This window comes from Haliotis asinina, chromosome 8 (assembly GCF_037392515.1).
Source record: "Haliotis asinina isolate JCU_RB_2024 chromosome 8, JCU_Hal_asi_v2, whole genome shotgun sequence".
NCBI classification, from domain to species: domain Eukaryota; kingdom Metazoa; phylum Mollusca; class Gastropoda; order Lepetellida; family Haliotidae; genus Haliotis; species Haliotis asinina.
Window position 1 is genome coordinate 6,792,987 of NC_090287.1, and position 17,461 is coordinate 6,810,447.

The window sequence follows — 17,461 nt, forward strand, 5'->3', positions numbered from 1 at the left end:
ACCCTCTCTAGAAGCATGAGATGAGTTCACTGATGGTGACAGTACAGACATTTGTGACCAAAACCAGGAAGTTCATCAGAAGCATGCTATCAGTTCACACATGGTGACAGTTCTCACTTTGGTATCCACAGCAAGGCACTTGATCATTTAGAAGGGAAATGTTCACATATTATGCCAATAGCCTTGTCAGTCACCAAATCAAGGACCTTTATCGGTCAGCAAAAATGTTGCATCACTTCGGCAATATTACAGCCATATAATGATTTTGAGACTTCATCAGAAATCTGTGGCAGTTTAAACCAATGGTGCCTGTTTTATATAACATTTTTGGCTGATCTGTCCAACAAGGCAAAGGCAAAACTCTCTTTTATATCAAAGTAGTCAGTTCACAGTCTGTAACCTAAGGATTCAGGATGAATATATTACCAGTATTTTGTCTTCAATTTGAGTGAGTGAGTTTAGTTTTACGACACTTTTAGCAATATTCCTGAAATATCACAATAGAAGACACCAGAAATGGGCTTCAAACATTGTACTCATGTGGGAATCAAACCTGGGTCTTCGGCATGACAACTGAACACTTCAGCCACTAGGCTACCCAACCACCCCTTCAATTTGTGAAGAAAAATTCCTTCAATCTGTCATCTTGCAAATGTGATTTGAATGAATAGATTATATTTGTGTTTTAATGTTGATAAAAACTGAAGTTGTTTTCTGCTAACATATTACAAGTAAGGATTGGCACACATGAAAAGACAGAGGGAAATTTACGAATGTTCTGAGTGTTTAGATTTTTCTTCAACATTGCAGAATTTCAGCGAAATTAAAAGTCCAAATTAATTGTGTTTAGTGATAAAAGAACATGCATTTGCATAAATAACGCCTATGATATGGTATTAATGAATAAAATTAATGAATATTTACAGTAGCACTGTCTCATTTTCTCACTTTGAAATTGTCATGTCAGCTTTAGAGCTCTGAAAAAAGCTTTAATTACTCAAACTTTTAGAAAGTAATTAATTTAATTTTTAAAAAATCATTGCCAAAAGAACTGACCTTTCTGAAATCAATTAATTAAAAATAATTTCAAAGGTATTTTCAATAGCACCTAATTTTCATAAAAAGCAATCAATTTGGACAAATAAAATGAATCTTTTGAGTAGAATGTGATTTGTATGACAGAATTTCTTCTGTGATTTTGTACTGCATTTCCACTGTTCAATTCATTCATCCACGTTCTGGTGTGTATACTAATGGCACATTTGCTGTACACAAAATAGTCATAGAGATTTGGTCTTTTTGTCCATGAATTTGTATATACCTTACATCAAATTACACTCAAACACATGAGGGTGGGCCAAACTAAGGAAATACTTTCTTATTGCTAATATACAGAAAAATGAAATGGCATGCAGTAGTTCAAATAAACATGATGAAATCACCAAAGTTTGATATTTCACTGAAATATATAAAATCATGGTCACTAATATCGTGATCCTTGAAATCCTATGAATGGGGTGATCATTTGATTTCCACATTATTCATGATCACATCCAGAGCCATCTATAAGCTAACAAAAAGTATGATGAGTTTTTTTTTAAAACTCACGTTGTGCATGTTTGTGCATGAGAGCACAGCTCTGTAAATCTTAATAATGGACAAGGAAATGCAAAATTTTGCATCTTAGCGACAAACAACAATACCTACAGCTCAGTGAGAGCTGTTATGTGTGTCTGTTATTTTATCCATTTATCTAACCCGATGTCTGCATGCTAATTATTTCCTTCTTTGCATGACTTGTATTGCTGGGGTTGGTGATCATGGATGAGACAAATGTATATACAATATGTACCATAAGAAAAGACTGAAGTTCTATTATGCATTCATTCATTATTCCTTCATATTTGGTTTATTTATGTTTTCAGGACAAACTGAAGCAGATTGTGAGCTGGAGAGCTCACCTGACAAAGATTGTCTCCCTAGTGTATGTGGACTCCCTGAAGTGTATTCTGTCTGGGTCAACTGATGGGTCAGTCAGGTGAGAAATGGTTTCATAAAGATTACTGATTGTCTGTGACAGAGATTCCAGTCACAGAGATTCCAGTTTCAACCCCCTTTCCTGTCCTTTACCCTTCTACATCTGAAGGTGGCACTGGGATTAGGGAGGTGTGGGTAGGACATTGGGAAAGGGAAGGTGGGGTTAGGAAGATGGGAAGGTGGGGTTTGGAAGATGAGAATGGGAAGGGGGAATGGGGAGGTGGGGTCAGGAAGATTGGAAGGTGGGATTAGAAAGAGGGGGTTTGGAAAATGGGAATGGGAAGATGGGGTCATTAAGATTGGAATGGGAAGGTGGGAATAGGAAGATGGAAATAGGAATGCTGACTGGAGAAACTGGGAAGGTGGGAATAGGAAGATGGGAATGGGAAGATGGGGTCAAGGAGATGGCAATGGGAATGTGGGATTAGGAAGATGGAAATAGGAATGCTGACTGGAAAAAATGGAATGGTGGAAATAGGAAGATGGGAATGGGAAGATGGGGTCAAGGAGATGGGAATGGGAATGTGGGATTAAGAAGAAGGCTGTGGAAAGGTTGGAATTAGAAAGAATGGAGTGGGAAGGTAGGATTCATAAGATGGTTATTGGAAGGTGGCATTAGGAAGGTGGGATGAGGAAGATGGTTATTGGAAGGTGGGATGACGAAGATGGTTATTGGGAGGTGGCATTAGGAAGGTGGGATGATGAAGATTGGAATGGAAGGGTGGGATTAGGAAGATGGGGATGGGAAGGTGGTGACAGGAAGATGGGAGTGGGAAAGTGGGATGAGGAAGATGGAATGGAAAGGTGGGATTAGGAGGATGGGAAGGTGAGATTTAGGAAGATGGGGATGGGAAGGTGAAATTAGGAAGATGGGGATGGGAAGGTGGGATTAGGAAGATAGGGATGGGAGGGTGCGATTAGGAAGATGGGAAGGTGGGATTAGGTAGATGGGGATGGAAAGGTGGGATTAGGAAGACAGGAAGGTGGGATTAGGATGATGGGAAAGTTGGGTCAGGAAGGTGGGTTTGGGGAAGTTGGTGCTTTAAGATGGGCACATTTTGTTTGGAAGATGGGTATGAGAAGAGGGGCTAAGGAGATAATTTGGAACTGATGATGGTAATTTTAGAAATTTGTTTATTTTATGTCAGGCATACTGAAATAAGAAAGAAATCAAGATTTTCCAGGCTGTCCAGATTCTATAGTTTCTTTAAACACAAAGGATTGTTATATCTTCGTCAAGTACCATGAATCTCATATACTACCTTATTGCCCTCCCCTATAGGGTGTGGTGGGGAAACAAGGGCAAGTTTGTTGGGTTCTTCAGCCAACATCGGCCATTCAACTTCCCTGCCACAGAGGAGACTGCAGGGTCGCCGACACTACCTTACGACATTACAGAGGTGAGCAGTCTTTACCTATGTTTTATACCTTACCAGTTCATGTTCTCTGTAGGACAAGTCTGTTCATTAGTTTTCAAGAAACGAACTGTTCATAATTTATTACTGGGGTGTTTGATATTTGGGGATGGGGCATGGGGTTTGGGTGTGTTTCACCCATATTGTTCTGGGAAGGTTGGGGTGTCAATTTTGTACATATGAACCAAGGGTGTTCAGCAATTTTGTACTTAAAAGTATTAAAACTTTATGCTTAAAAGTTATAGGAATAGAGGGAGGGGAGGTCGTTCACATTGTAGATGCTTTTCCATAAAAATCATCATCATATGACACCCCTTCCTCCACCCTCAATTATTAACGGTCTCTAAATATATGTATATGATGTTTCTTAAAATTTAAATGTATTTAAGAGAGCATTTAGTCAGAATTCTGCCATGACATTTAGAAATACTTTATTCTTGTTGATCTGTCACCAGTGTGATATCTGTGTCAGTGTGTAAGTGTTACATCAGTGATGTCTGTCTATATGGAAGGTAATGAAATGTACCGTTTATGACAGGTGGAAGGCAAATAAGCTCATCGATGTTGTGCAAACCCAGCGACTGTGTGACATTAAAACAGTGTGCCAATACTAGACAGCCACATGGCACCGGCTGAACTTGTACCAGCATAAGCATTGTAATGTGTGGTGAAATATTAAGTCATCACTGTTCCAAGATCTGCTTGAATCAGAAAAGCTACCACTGGTCACCTCTGTTTCAGTAACCCATGCTTGTTGTAAAAGGTAGCAATTGGGTGGTTAAGCTTGCTGACTTTGTTGATGTATGTCATCGTATCCCATTTGCATAGATCACTGCTCATGTGGTTGATCACTGGATTGTCTGGTCCAGACTTCATTATGTACAGACCGCCACGATATAGCCTGAATATTGCTGACTGTGGTATTACAGAACAAGCCAACCAATCACCTATCATCTCCAGGTATTTATAAGTGGTGAAGGAACATAGTGCTGATGAAAGTACTCATGCAATGGTATTATGAATATATTTAACACAAGGTTCAATTTAAGGATCTGACATGTGTTATGATTCAGGTAAAAATGTTAGTCATTTTCTCCCACAGCGCCCCCTAGCTCCAGTAACACGGAGGAAAAGTGCGACCCAGAAAATCCGAACTGTTCAAAAGTTTGAGTACCCACTCATCTTTAATCAACAAAAGTGAGCTTGTCATGTTTGTAAAAAATATTGATCTAAGTTATATTTTACTCACCAGTCAAAGTAATATTGCTTCTAAGTGTTAAAAGTATTTTACATTGGCAATTCATGAAGTGTATGTGTGGCAAAAAACAATCCAAAATAAAAGTGTACATTTTTTACAAATAAAAACATTAGGATTTCATTTTTTGAGTGAGGAAAATCAGCTCCTATCTCTTTTTTTACTCTTGAAAAAATATGACTGGTGGATCAAAAAACAAGAAATATATTTAGTTTGGCCTTATGGTTGTTTGAAAGCCCTGAAAGAGCTTAGCTGATACGAAAATTCACCTCACATCACCTCCAGTTTAAATCTTTGGAAACAAAAAGCACAAAATTTGCTTGTTTTTTTCAATTGAATCTGTTACAAATGTCTGTGCAACCCAGCTGTTTAGAATGCATCAGTAAAGCATTTACAAATAACAAGATTATTCAAGCCACCTCCTTTTCATATAATCTCAATTATTTGTTTTTCAAGGTGGCGGCCATTTCGAAGATCAGCATATTTGAGGCCAAAGTCAAAGCCACCACAACCAGAGGACAAGAAATTCTTCAAAGCTCTTATAAAACCAAGGGTAAACATGTTAGTTGGAGCATCTGTTTAAAAAATCAGAACAAACAGCATAAAGAAACAAAAAACCATAAAATGTATGGATGGAGTACGGGAAAACGGATGCAGTCCTTCCACCAACCTCATCTACCACCCATGTAATAAATGACCCTTCCTTTACTTTAATATTCTCACCCAGTTGTTTGAATAAAACAAGAAGTTATTAATTATACTCTGGAACAGTAAACCAAAAGGTCCTTGTCACAGCTCTGTTCAAAAGGGATAATTTAGGAAGCCCTTGATTAGAAACTTCAGAAGAAATTTTAAAATTTCAAGGACCAATTCTCCGATTTTATCAATGCAGTTATATTGCAGGAATACATGTGTATATTGTTATGCAAGAAACAGTTAGATTTTATGCAAATTGTAAACATGACTGATGCTACTAGCAGAGCAGAACATGCTTACCTTTTTCACAAACCTCTAAATACATAATTGATTGTCAAAAATCCATCCGTACAGCTCTCACGACTATTTTGATTTTATGCCCAATGGAATCTGTTTCAACTGATGAATGAGGCTGATTGTTCTCTGGCAGTGATGTCAATATTTACACAGTTTAGTATCAATATTATCAGGTTTCTGTGCCTAATTTAAAGAACCACTAAAATCAAACGGGTTTACCCTTGAGCATGTTGTGTCTGATATTTGAGATGGTTGATTTCCAGATAATTGCTGAGTGCTTTATTTATGAATGTGTTCACAGGCCTACAATCATCATCTTGAGAGCTCCACAACAGGAGAAAAGATGCAAGGAGCTGTATTCAGGGCTCTACCAGTGTATAGAGTGAGTTTTGCTGGGTTCATTTGTGCTTTTAACGTTGTACTGGTTATATAACTGCATCTGCATACATGACAGTTCAAAGTGATGCAGGTTTTAGAAACTTTTTTTGAACAAAACGTCATGAGAGAATTTTGTCTTAAATTGATAGAAATCCTTAAATTTTTACCCTGTGCTTCTTAGGACATTAGACCTGTCTTTTTTATTAGCTTGTCTACTGATTTCGTTGCTTTACTTCCATTTTCATTGATTCAAGTTAAAAACATTATGAAGCATTACTTTCAATGAAAAATAAAAGGAAGGGGGCTTGGGGTGAAGAAATAGTCGAATTTCTTATGTTTTTCTCTGCATTTTGGCTTTCCATACATCATTAACTTAAATTAATTAATGGTGTCTCCTGCAGTCTAATTGTAAACATGGCTGATTACAGTGGCCATATTGAAAATGCCATTTTTCGTTATTGCTTGGCTATTTGCATACGATTTATTTATGTAAAGAAGCTGTTACATTTACTGCAACTACACCTTGTCTCTTGACACCAAAACAAACAGAAATTTTACTGATATTTAGTTAAGTAACTTTTTCCCCCCAAGTTAAAACTATTTTTCTTATTACATGAAGGGGATCATTAAGATATATGTTAATGGGATGTTGTCATTTGGTGTCATTTGGAAGATATTTGGTAAAAGCGGTGTCCCAAAAGTTGGCTGACAGACTATGTTTTCTGAATGACATATAATACATTGAAGTTGTGTGAAAGGTGAGAACGCCAGAACGACCTCGGACCCCAATGATCAGCGACTCAGTCATGTCCAAGGACGAGAAACATGGTCAACCGTCAATGCATGGAGCCGGTTTAACAATGAAGGTGGGGAGAAATAGCTCAGTGAGGATGATGATGATGAGTTTAGTGTGTTTTTAATTCAAGACCACAAGACTGAAAAGACCAATTGGTGCAATTGCAATTAGTGATGAGTGTGAAAAAAATATACATTTGCACATGCAAGGTTCATACAGGCTTCAGGAGGCCTAGAAAGTGAATCTGACGTGAAAAGGCCTAGAGTTTGAATATGACATAAAAATTCATGGACTTTGAATCTGATGTGAAAAGAATATGCTGCAAAACAGACTTGATTCAGAATATGCTCAAAAGATCCCTTAAATGAGATAAAATGTCTTGAAAAGGCCTCTAATGTGAGTCCTATCTGGGATTCGAACTGTCAGAGGCATGCACCTGATCACCCGCACTCAAAGTAAGCCATCTATCCCTCTCAGCCACCCATCTATCCCTCTCAGCCACCACAGCTTCCACTGAGTGGGTTAGATTGCTGACTTTGTGTACTGGTGATGAGGTGCAAGACTCAGAGTGCGCTTTTCAATCCTAATTGAACTCAATGCAACAAAAAAGGCCATAAATGTGATTGCTCAACTTAAACAATGATATGCTAACACAATGTTTTGTATTGTATTTCATATTCGTGTCACCAATATCTGATGCCCTGAAACATGTGACAAATAACCTTCACCTTCCTGCAACCTACTGTGTCGATGACGCTGTTCCTGACTGCTTCCACTCCTGCATGACAACATCTACTACTACTTGCATGACTGCACATTCTCCATTCTTGTGCTTCTGTTATCACGTTTACCCAACAACTGATCGTCTTCACTTGTGTCTGAAAATGACACTTAATTACCTATTCCTTTTGCCTTTAACCATCAAAACACCTTTGATGAATATGTAACTGTAAAATCTGTAATATCCCCATCACAACTGTTTTATCATTACTAACACAAATATAATGTGTGTATGCTGCTTTCTCAAAACTTTATTTAATCTCTTGCTAATGTTGATATTTTCCATATCACTGTGTTGATAACACTTTTCACACTATTGTTAATTCATGTCCATAATTTCAATGCCTTGCAACTTTTTGACTGTCTTGCAACTGTTACCACTTGTGTTGCTATATTTGAATTGTTCGGATAATGATACTGAAACCACAACCATGTCAACTATCCAAACATCTGAACAACTTATACATTAATACTGGAATCACTGGTTCTACAAACACTGACACTAATATCACCATTGTGGCAAACTGACGTGGTGACAACTGACATTCACTTTATGTTATCAATGTATACATTTTTTGCTCACATTTATTCTCACATGGATACATTGATGCTCACATTGATATTTGCTCCAACACATTGATGCTAACATTTTCACTCACACTGATCCTTACATTGAATGTCACTTTGACACATGCTAATATCAACACTTACATTGGTACTCACTGTGCTGTGTGGTGGTTGTCGAGCTGGTACTAACATAACCTGCGGTGCTGCTGACATATCAACCTGCCCTGCATGCTGCCATTTTGTTTTGCCACCAGTACCGACGCCAACCATTCAAATAAGTCCCACGTATGAAAGTTGTGTATCTTGCCCTGCAGGGAGCCAAGTCTTTGGGCCGTGTGACGGACAAATCTGTTGGACGTGTGGTGAGTAAATTTTGTATCACTCATACATTGTTTAATTGTCTATAGTGACATGCTTCTTCGTTTCTGGATAAGACTTGGCAATTACTTATTACTAATTGTTAACTATTTAATATGTAAAATGTTTAAATGCTCCAGTTTCCTGGCAATATCAACAATGTTCATACTAATTCTTGGACTATAGATATTGCACATTATGACAGCATGATATAACAATATTAATGCTGGATTATGTTTGTATACCAACAGTATAATAATGTTACTGTTTTTATGACGTGTATGTTAAGGTATGGGAGTAAAGATCAATTTTAATCTAAGACCACTTTGTACAACAGTACCCAGATTTACTGTTTGTATGGCAACATGGAAAATCAATGCTGTTTTACAACAACATGGAATACTGATATTATTTATATGACAACATGGAATAAAGATACTGCATTTATGACAACATGAAATATTATTAGATACTGTATTCATGACAACATGGAATATAGATACTGTATTCATGACAACATGGAATATAGATACTGTGTTTATGACAATACTGATGCTATATTTGTGACAACCTGGAATATTGATACTGCATTTGTGACAGTATCAAATATCGATACTGTTTCATGACAACATGGACTATCGATACTGAATCTCTAATTGAGAAGGGCTACTAGTATTTTGTCAGCATCAAACCAATACTTTTGAACTTTACCATCCTAGTAAATATATAAGACCTTGATACTATAGATCTGCCCCAAACTTGCTGACATGCCTAGATATAACAGAATCAATGTTCAGTCCAGTGTAAATCTGACTTGGTCACTAAGAATGTACTGACAGAGTCCCATGTGCTGTTTCTACAGAGACCTATAATAACAGGTATGACTACTGCACTGAAGTATACAGCAGATGATCCTCTGCCATACAGGCTCTTATATATCTTCATTCCCCGGGCCGCAATTAGTGTTTAACACTTTTCTGAAATGGCTTAATGGCTTCATGGCTTCATGAAAAACTATAGGAAGGAGAGTACGGCACCATGGGTCTTAGGTACATGTACACATAGGGAGGGGACGGGAGGGGAATATTCATATTTGAAAGAGTTTTGGAGTTGAATGTGATGATGTTGCCTGATATTATGAACAATTTTTGCAAGTGTCTTATCCTATATATAGCTTATTGGTTTTATCCCCCAACCAAAGTAAAGGTCTTTCATTTTACGTAGGAGTCATCATTAGGCCAGACCAATTCTATTTCTTGTTTTACTGATTTTTGTCCTCTGAAAAACTAAAGCATGAGGGAATAAAAATGAAATTTTTAATTGGAGTAATATAAATACTCACAGTATTTTACTTTTGGCAATTTATGAAGTGAATATGGGTAAAAAAACAACCTAAAAAGTATTTTTAGCCAATAAAAACAATAGGATTACATTTTGAGTGTGGGAAATTAATTTTTTTTCCCTTTTTCTTGAAAAAATATGGCAGGCGGATCAGTAAAACAAGAAATAAAATTTGTCTGGCTTTATATTGGAAAACCTGGAATTATCAATAAATCAGTTCACTGGCATGTAGGAACTTTTCACTGAAAAATATTTTACATTGAGCGGGTATTTAAACTGGGCATACTACTAATTTTACTAGCAGGTGTTTCAAGTTCATTTGTGACAGGGCACAACAAACAAATTTTCAGCAATATTATCACTTCTGAAAATTTGAAAGAACTGCGTAATGTGTTTGGATGACTGTGGCTGAAACGAAATCAGTATGCATGATAAATTTAGTGAATGCAGTACTTTTGATAAGTGCATGGAGATATATTACCCTGCATAGCAGAGGATGGTCAGGTGAGCTAACTGCACACACTCATTAACACAGAACGTATTGGTCATGGGAAGAGGTCACTAGCCTGTTGTGTGAACAGAACAGACCCCATTCCACAAAGCAGTCGTAACTCCTATACTGGAACGTTGACTAGCTTACAACACTCATTGTGGTATAATCGCTTTGTGGAATGGGGACCTGATTTCCATAATGCCATGCACATGAGAACATGCCGTAACTTTGAAGTACATGCACAATTGCTTGTTTGAATTCTTGGTGACTGAATTACTCCTCATCTATTGCTTTGTGTTGTGACTTTGGCCAGTGAAATGCAGTATGGTAATGTTGATAATAATACAATATTGATGAAGGGCACTACTTACCACCAAACAAATACTGTCAGAGGATTCATGAATTCACTGTTCATAATTTATTGCCAACGGGTGGTGGTGATGATTTTGAGGTGGGGTGGGGAGTTGTTCCACCAATATTGCTCTGGGAAGGTAGGGGGGCCATCAATTTTGCACACATGTTCTGGATTGGGGTCATTAGTTTTGTACATGACAAGGGAGGTTTGGGGGGAAAGTAGGGGGTTGTCACTTACTTTGTACAATACTTTAAGGGGGGTCATTCACATTGTATGTGCAACTCCAAAAAAATCATCATCACACCCCTAGCCATGAATTATAAATGGTCTGTAAAGACTATTTACCCCAACACTAATTTTAGTCCGTGTATACCTTTTTGTTACAAGGCTTCTTTTGTGTGAGGTATCCCTTTCCAACGTTGGAGGTACTGTAGAGTTTGGTGGACTGTGTTACATATTTTGACAAATACTTCCAAATGTATTTCAAAGTAAATCAATATTTCATCAAATTAGTAGTGTTGGACTCATATGTGCTTTTTGTTTTTCATGTGCTTATGAATATTGTACAATTTTGTAATTCGGTTATCAGCTGGTCATGTAAGAGTGTTGTTGCATGTTGTTTGTATTTGTTGATGTTGTGTGTGACATAATATGTAACACAGTCATTACAAACTTGAACAGAATCCATCCCAAGTAATCAAGGGTGTTTTATCTCCATTCTAAGAAATACAAACCGTGGAGCCGTATGCAACAACAGCTTGGTCTTGTTGAATTTGACCACACCGCCTGATACTAAAATGTATTACATATCCATCCCATAATCAGTTCTGCCCCTTCATGATTCAAACAGGGCGGATCAAACATGGTCAAAATCGTCATGTCTGCCATCTATGCATGCTCTCCATCATCCCCAAAACTTCTTTCTGATAGACACACAGACAGGAGAATGAGATTTTGATGATATCAGTCACTGTATTGTCTTGTCCAGGATCTTATTAAAGTGTGCCATCAAACATTTTGCAAGCAGTAAACAAGTAAAAAAACAAATTAAGAATCAATGAATTAGAAAGACTGGTCATGGTTGTCTCCCTTGACTTGTAAACAGAAGCAGGCTCCCAGGCCTGACCAAAAACATTGTAAACGAAGACATCCTTTCATTTTTTGTTTTTCTCTTGTTTTATTTACAGTGTTTTGAAATAACAAGTAATATTTTGTGTTATGTTTGTATTATGTTGAAGAAAAGTAGTATTGGATGGTATTTCATTGTTGGATTTAAGATCGACAACGTGTTGAGGTGAAAAAAATTATCAAATCACAAAAATCCTGAAATTATTTATATGGTTTATTTGCAAATATACTAATGAGGATGTTTTTAAAAAGGTCTCTCCTTGTTATTGATAACAGCTGTGGATTTGTTTATTTCAGGTGTCCCCCCTGAAACTTCACAATAGACGAGGACTGAATGGTAGGCCTCCTGGAAATGGTCCATTGCCAAACCAATCAGGGTTCAGTAATTCTATATCTCCCTCACCCAGGAGGAGATGACATGGATCGGACAACCATTTGATGGCATCATTTACATTTACATCATTGACATCGTCTGTAACGATGTTGCCATTCTGTAGCAGTACCTCTGAATCAGCTTCAAGTACAACAACAGTCAACTTGCATGGATGATACGGAAATTATCATGACAGACTGGTGTGAAAAGCAATACTGTTTGATGTTTTAGGGAAAAGATCATTTCAAATTTCCAACTTAATTTGTCAGTTGGACCACAGGAATTTGAAGGTTTTAGAAAAAAATGAAATTATATTGCCTTTTAATTACCAGTATAAAACAAGTATTGCATCAGGATTGAAATGAGTTATGTACCCAGGGCATAAAATGTTAGACTTTTAGTCAGAGCAGGACTCCTGCATCCCTCAGACCACAACTAGAATCAAAAGCAGAATAAATAACATCTGTACATTTGAGTTTTGCAAACTCCATGTTTGAAAAGTTATCTTGTTTTTAATAACTCCTAGTTATACTCATGTAATTTATTATTATATTTCTGAGCCCTTTTTACATACTAAGATGGGACACACTGAATAGTGCTTGGTCCACATTTGATGAGAAAAGACAGGCAACTTTAGAAGATGCAAGCAAGATTAAACATGAGTTAAAAAAGTTTCTGTTATGCATGTTTAATTCTGATACTGAGGTCTATATTAAAGGAATGATATTATAGATATTTTTTGGTATTTAACACTGACATGGACACTCATTCACGCTTGCATTCACTTATATTCTGCTCTAAACCATTAAAAGGTTTAATATGGACACTTCAAAACATAGATTTCAGTAATCAAGAATTGTTATACTCATTAAATCAAGATCCCTGAGCTTTGGAAATTGACATATCTACATTGGCTAGATTATGCTGAAACATTCACATGGTATATAACTTAAACCAGCAAAACAACAAATTCGGTAAGAAAAGTAGAAACATGGTTTCTTTGAGTTTTTTAAGAAGATCTGAATTCTTTGACTAGACATGTCAGTGACCTTATATTCCCCTTGTTAAATGAACCTTCTGTAGGGGCCTGCATGGCCAAATCATTCTGAGTCACAGCTCAGTGACAGGAGATTTTAGGGATAAAATTTCAGCTATATATAATTTGTTGTATTTCATGACCTGTCTATCTATGACATATGCTTTGTCATTTTGAATGACTGTTAAATAAATTGGTTAGACTCAGACTTTTTGCATAAGATTCCAACATCTCACATATTCAGGTGTGGGATGAAATCATACGTCCAGTCTGTTTCTTAATATTTGTAATATAATGGAGAAAATATGATGGAAAAAATGTTCATTCTTATTTAGTTTTGAAAAGTTCAGAAGAAATAAGAATAGGTTTTTAATAACATTTTCTTGTAAATCATAGATGACAAGTGCATATTGAATGCCTTGTGTCTTTAATATGAACTGCTGTGCAATATATAGGATTAATAAAAATTGATTGTGTGATGAAACTACAATTTTAATTTACAACAGATCTTTCACTTTTACACAATTTGTTTCAAGTGGTTACTGTACAGGAAATTGTTGATAATGTGTTACTTTATCACAGTAATAGATATACCGCTGCTTTAATACAATGCTGGATACATTACTGCTTTAACAGAATAGTGGATACATTACTGCTTTAAAACAATACTGGATACATTACTGCTTTAACACAATACTGGATACATTACTGCTTTAACACAATACTGGATACATTACTGCTTTTGACACATTGCTGGATACATTACTGCTTTTACACAATGCTGGATACATGACTGCTTTTGACACAATACTGGATATATAATTCCTTTAACACAATACTGGATACATTACTGCTTTAAGACCTCCATACAGTGTTTAACAGGCCTCAATAAATTAATTATTTATTTACAACATTATTTTGGTAAAAACTACGACTGTTATTAATCTATTTAATATTGAAATATTTTCACATGAAGAAACATAATAACCCAGTGTTGATGAAAGCTGTCTCATGCCACCTTTAACTAGCCATTTTTTATAATAACAGTGCATATACCCATTTGTTATGTATTAAGTGATAAAATAACACTTGAGTTTTCAGTGTAATCTAATGAAAATCTACATAATAAAAAATTAATTTTCTGAGGTAAAAAATGTGCATTTCCCTGTGAGTAACCAGTATAGTTGACATTAAGAGAAAATGTCAACTGTGCAAGTTCAGAAATGCAATAAAGATGTTATTGACAAGAAAGACAAATATCCTTTCTGTATTTACTGGTAGTTTTATTAAATTTTAAGGGCTTTGGGGCCTGTCAGCAAGTGTTTTTCTATTTTTCACAAGAGAGGTTTTTGTTGTATTTTTTTGTCATTAAGCAATAGCCCCAGAGAGAGGTGATAGCTCAAAACTCAATTTCTGTCATGCATTGTGTGCAGAATATTGAGTTATTGTTTCCATAACACTTTGTTTTTCATATTGTTGTAAAATAATTATTTATTACATTGTTTCAGGCTGAATTTATTGTAATGTTGTTGAAACAGTCTGATTAATTTTCACTCAGTTGGGTTAACTTTGGGAATGTTAAAAACCTCACACATTTGCACATTTGACGTTGAGTTGAAATTTCACCTACTTACCGTACAGCATTATTTATTTGTATGTAATTAATAAAATGTTTATGGAAAGGTTTTATAAAACAAGGGACAAGGTGTGACAAAAGACTTTTAGTATAATTTTATACAGGGTACATGCTGCCATTAAAGTTTATGATTTAGGAAATTAAGTAAACTTAATTCTGTAAGATATGAGATATATTCATTTGAATGATTTAACACAGTGTAAAGAATTTTTGTAACAGTACAAGAGCAGACTTGGTGCCATGCTTATATTCTATGATGTTGATTGGGGCATTATGTAGACATCAGGTAACTGACCAATCTTGGCTCATGCTTTTTGTCTTTGAGTTGGAAAAATCTGCTCACTCACTCTTTGTTCTTAATTACATCAGACAAAAAAAATGTGAAAAAGAGGTATCACCCATGTATGTGAACTTTGTTTCAAGTATTTCAAGGCATTTTTGTAACCTTAAGAGACAATTTAGTAAACACAGAGGGCCTTTGTCATATCTTGTCTCTGACAGATCTGTGATATGGATGCAATACAATATTTATGTGTGACTTTCTGTACATACCATGCACATGCCTGCCTCTGTACAGGTGACATAACCTTTTGAATGGTAACAGGCTTTCCAGTACATTGTTAAGTCTGACAAGTATGTTGTCTAGTAATATTCATTCAGATATCATGAGATGAACAAATTGCTAGTTTTTCAAGCAAGACCAATCAAATGTCACTATGTCAGTATATAAATTATTAGTTAATTTATGATGTGTGTTATATTTGAGGGTAATATGCTTTTTTGCAATAAAATCATTAACAAAAAATGCAAACAATTATTCTTATGGATATTTCCTATGTACATTTTTGAAGATGCATAATCTGATTATTTGTAATGAGAGAACTAATATGTAACAAAATATTTCATAATGAAGTACTTGTATAATAAATGTATATTATTACGAATTGATTTGGGTGTTTGTTTTATTCCAGATATTATCAAACTTGACATTTTGAGTAGTTGTTTGCAATTTTGGCAATGTTTGTTTTCTCAGGGTAAACGTAAAGATAAAGGTGAAAATTGACAGTTATACTTTGTCAGTATCGTCTGCATGGTATCTGTCGAGGCCATAAAACGGAGATGCCAGTTCAAAGTTAAGTGATTGACTGTTGGCGTTATGGGTACGTTCAGACACATTAAAATCTGCACTTTTTGTGGACTGAATTGTCAAGTCATGGATTCACAACACAGCCAGGATGAGTGTTTCATGTCAACACACTAATGGTCAAGTGACATAGCCCGACGTGTTTAGGTCTCGTGTTCCGAGGGATTCATATTTGCAACGTCTACAACGTAAAATACTCACAGTAATTCTAACTCTTGTAACCTTCGGGGTTTTTTTTATGTGTCGATGTGTGAAATACTATGGAAGTACAAGTAAAGCTGTCTGCGCAAGGTGTTGGCGATAATTGGTTGGCGGCGATAACTGGTCGCTAGCCAGTATTATATGAAGAACAAACCTTTCCAATAAAAAGCCTGTTTTATCCCGTTTGTAAATGCAAGAAAATGTGGACAAACTGGAGGGACCTTAACGGGAATTCCTCACATCCAAGCCTACCTGCTCTTTTCACAATTAACGAACACTCCCAAAGAAATGTGACAGGTGTTTCCCGGTTTCAGCGCCATATATTTCTGTAACCAAATATGGCTGACAATCAACCAATAGTTGGGGAGGTTATAAGTGTAAAACTGACATTGCCTGCATGGGCAAAAGTGTGATTCCAAATACATCATATGTTACATTTGACCACTTTCTAAATTGCATTGTATCATCATAACTTTTGGGCAGTCTGAGTCTGTAACTTAGTCTCTGAGTTGTGCAGTGTAACGAAAAAGCACTGAGACTAAGTTTACTTAGACCAGGGATACTCTACAACTCTAGTCTATATAGGCTCCCTGCTTAGACTGAGCTTTCGGGTGGTGGGAGCCGTGTCCGAGGGGTACACTTAGACCGCTGTCGGGACTGCCAGTTGCCCTGCTTCCATTTTTTGCGGACGTCGCGATGGCTGAGTGTGTTAGGCGGCTGACTTTGTGCCCTGGGGATTAGGTGAACGACTCGAAAGGTGTGGGATCGAATCACGAATGAAATTCAAACCAACACACTATTAGAATCTGCACTTTACTTAGAAAGTATGATTCCAAATAGAACACATGTGGCAAATGTGTTGATAATGATGTTGCAGTTAAGTTCTTTCCCCTGGACCATTTCCATTTCCCTTTTCTTATGTGGACCTTTCTAATGATGACGAAAGTTGGGTGATGAAGTGTATTGTTTTACGCCGCTTTCAAAGATGTTTGTGCGCGTGCGCGCGCACCGGGCGAGTACCTATTCGTGGTTGTTTCCCAACCACAAAAGGTGGATGTAACACGCTTTCAAAAATGCTACTTGTGACGTAATTTGTGAAACTTTGTTTCCCAAAACATAAACTGACAAAACAATGCCTAGTGACACCAGCCTTGATACTTTATCGACTGTGTCTAA

General features: G+C 36.5%; 1 protein-coding gene across 2 annotated transcripts in view; it reads left to right on the forward strand.

Annotated features, from left to right (window-relative positions):
• Nucleotides 1–15,739, forward strand: part of LOC137295028 (WD repeat-containing protein 64-like) — a 53,916-nt gene extending 38,177 nt beyond the window's left edge. The window contains exons 25-32 of one of the 2 annotated variants that reach the window (XM_067826286.1): nt 1,926–2,038; nt 3,320–3,437; nt 4,555–4,649; nt 5,164–5,260; nt 6,002–6,082; nt 6,837–6,944; nt 8,536–8,583; nt 12,193–15,739. In XM_067826286.1, coding sequence (XP_067682387.1) covers nt 1,926–2,038; nt 3,320–3,437; nt 4,555–4,649; nt 5,164–5,260; nt 6,002–6,082; nt 6,837–6,944; nt 8,536–8,583; nt 12,193–12,312 — 780 coding nt within the window. In that variant the 3' untranslated portion in view covers nt 12,313–15,739. Of the gene's footprint in view, nt 1–1,925; nt 2,039–3,319; nt 3,438–4,554; nt 4,650–5,163; nt 5,261–6,001; nt 6,083–6,825; nt 6,945–8,535; nt 8,584–12,192 lie in introns of those variants that run through there. The other variant, XM_067826287.1, reaches the window with a different exon arrangement.
• Nucleotides 15,740–17,461: the final 1,722 nt, after the last annotated feature.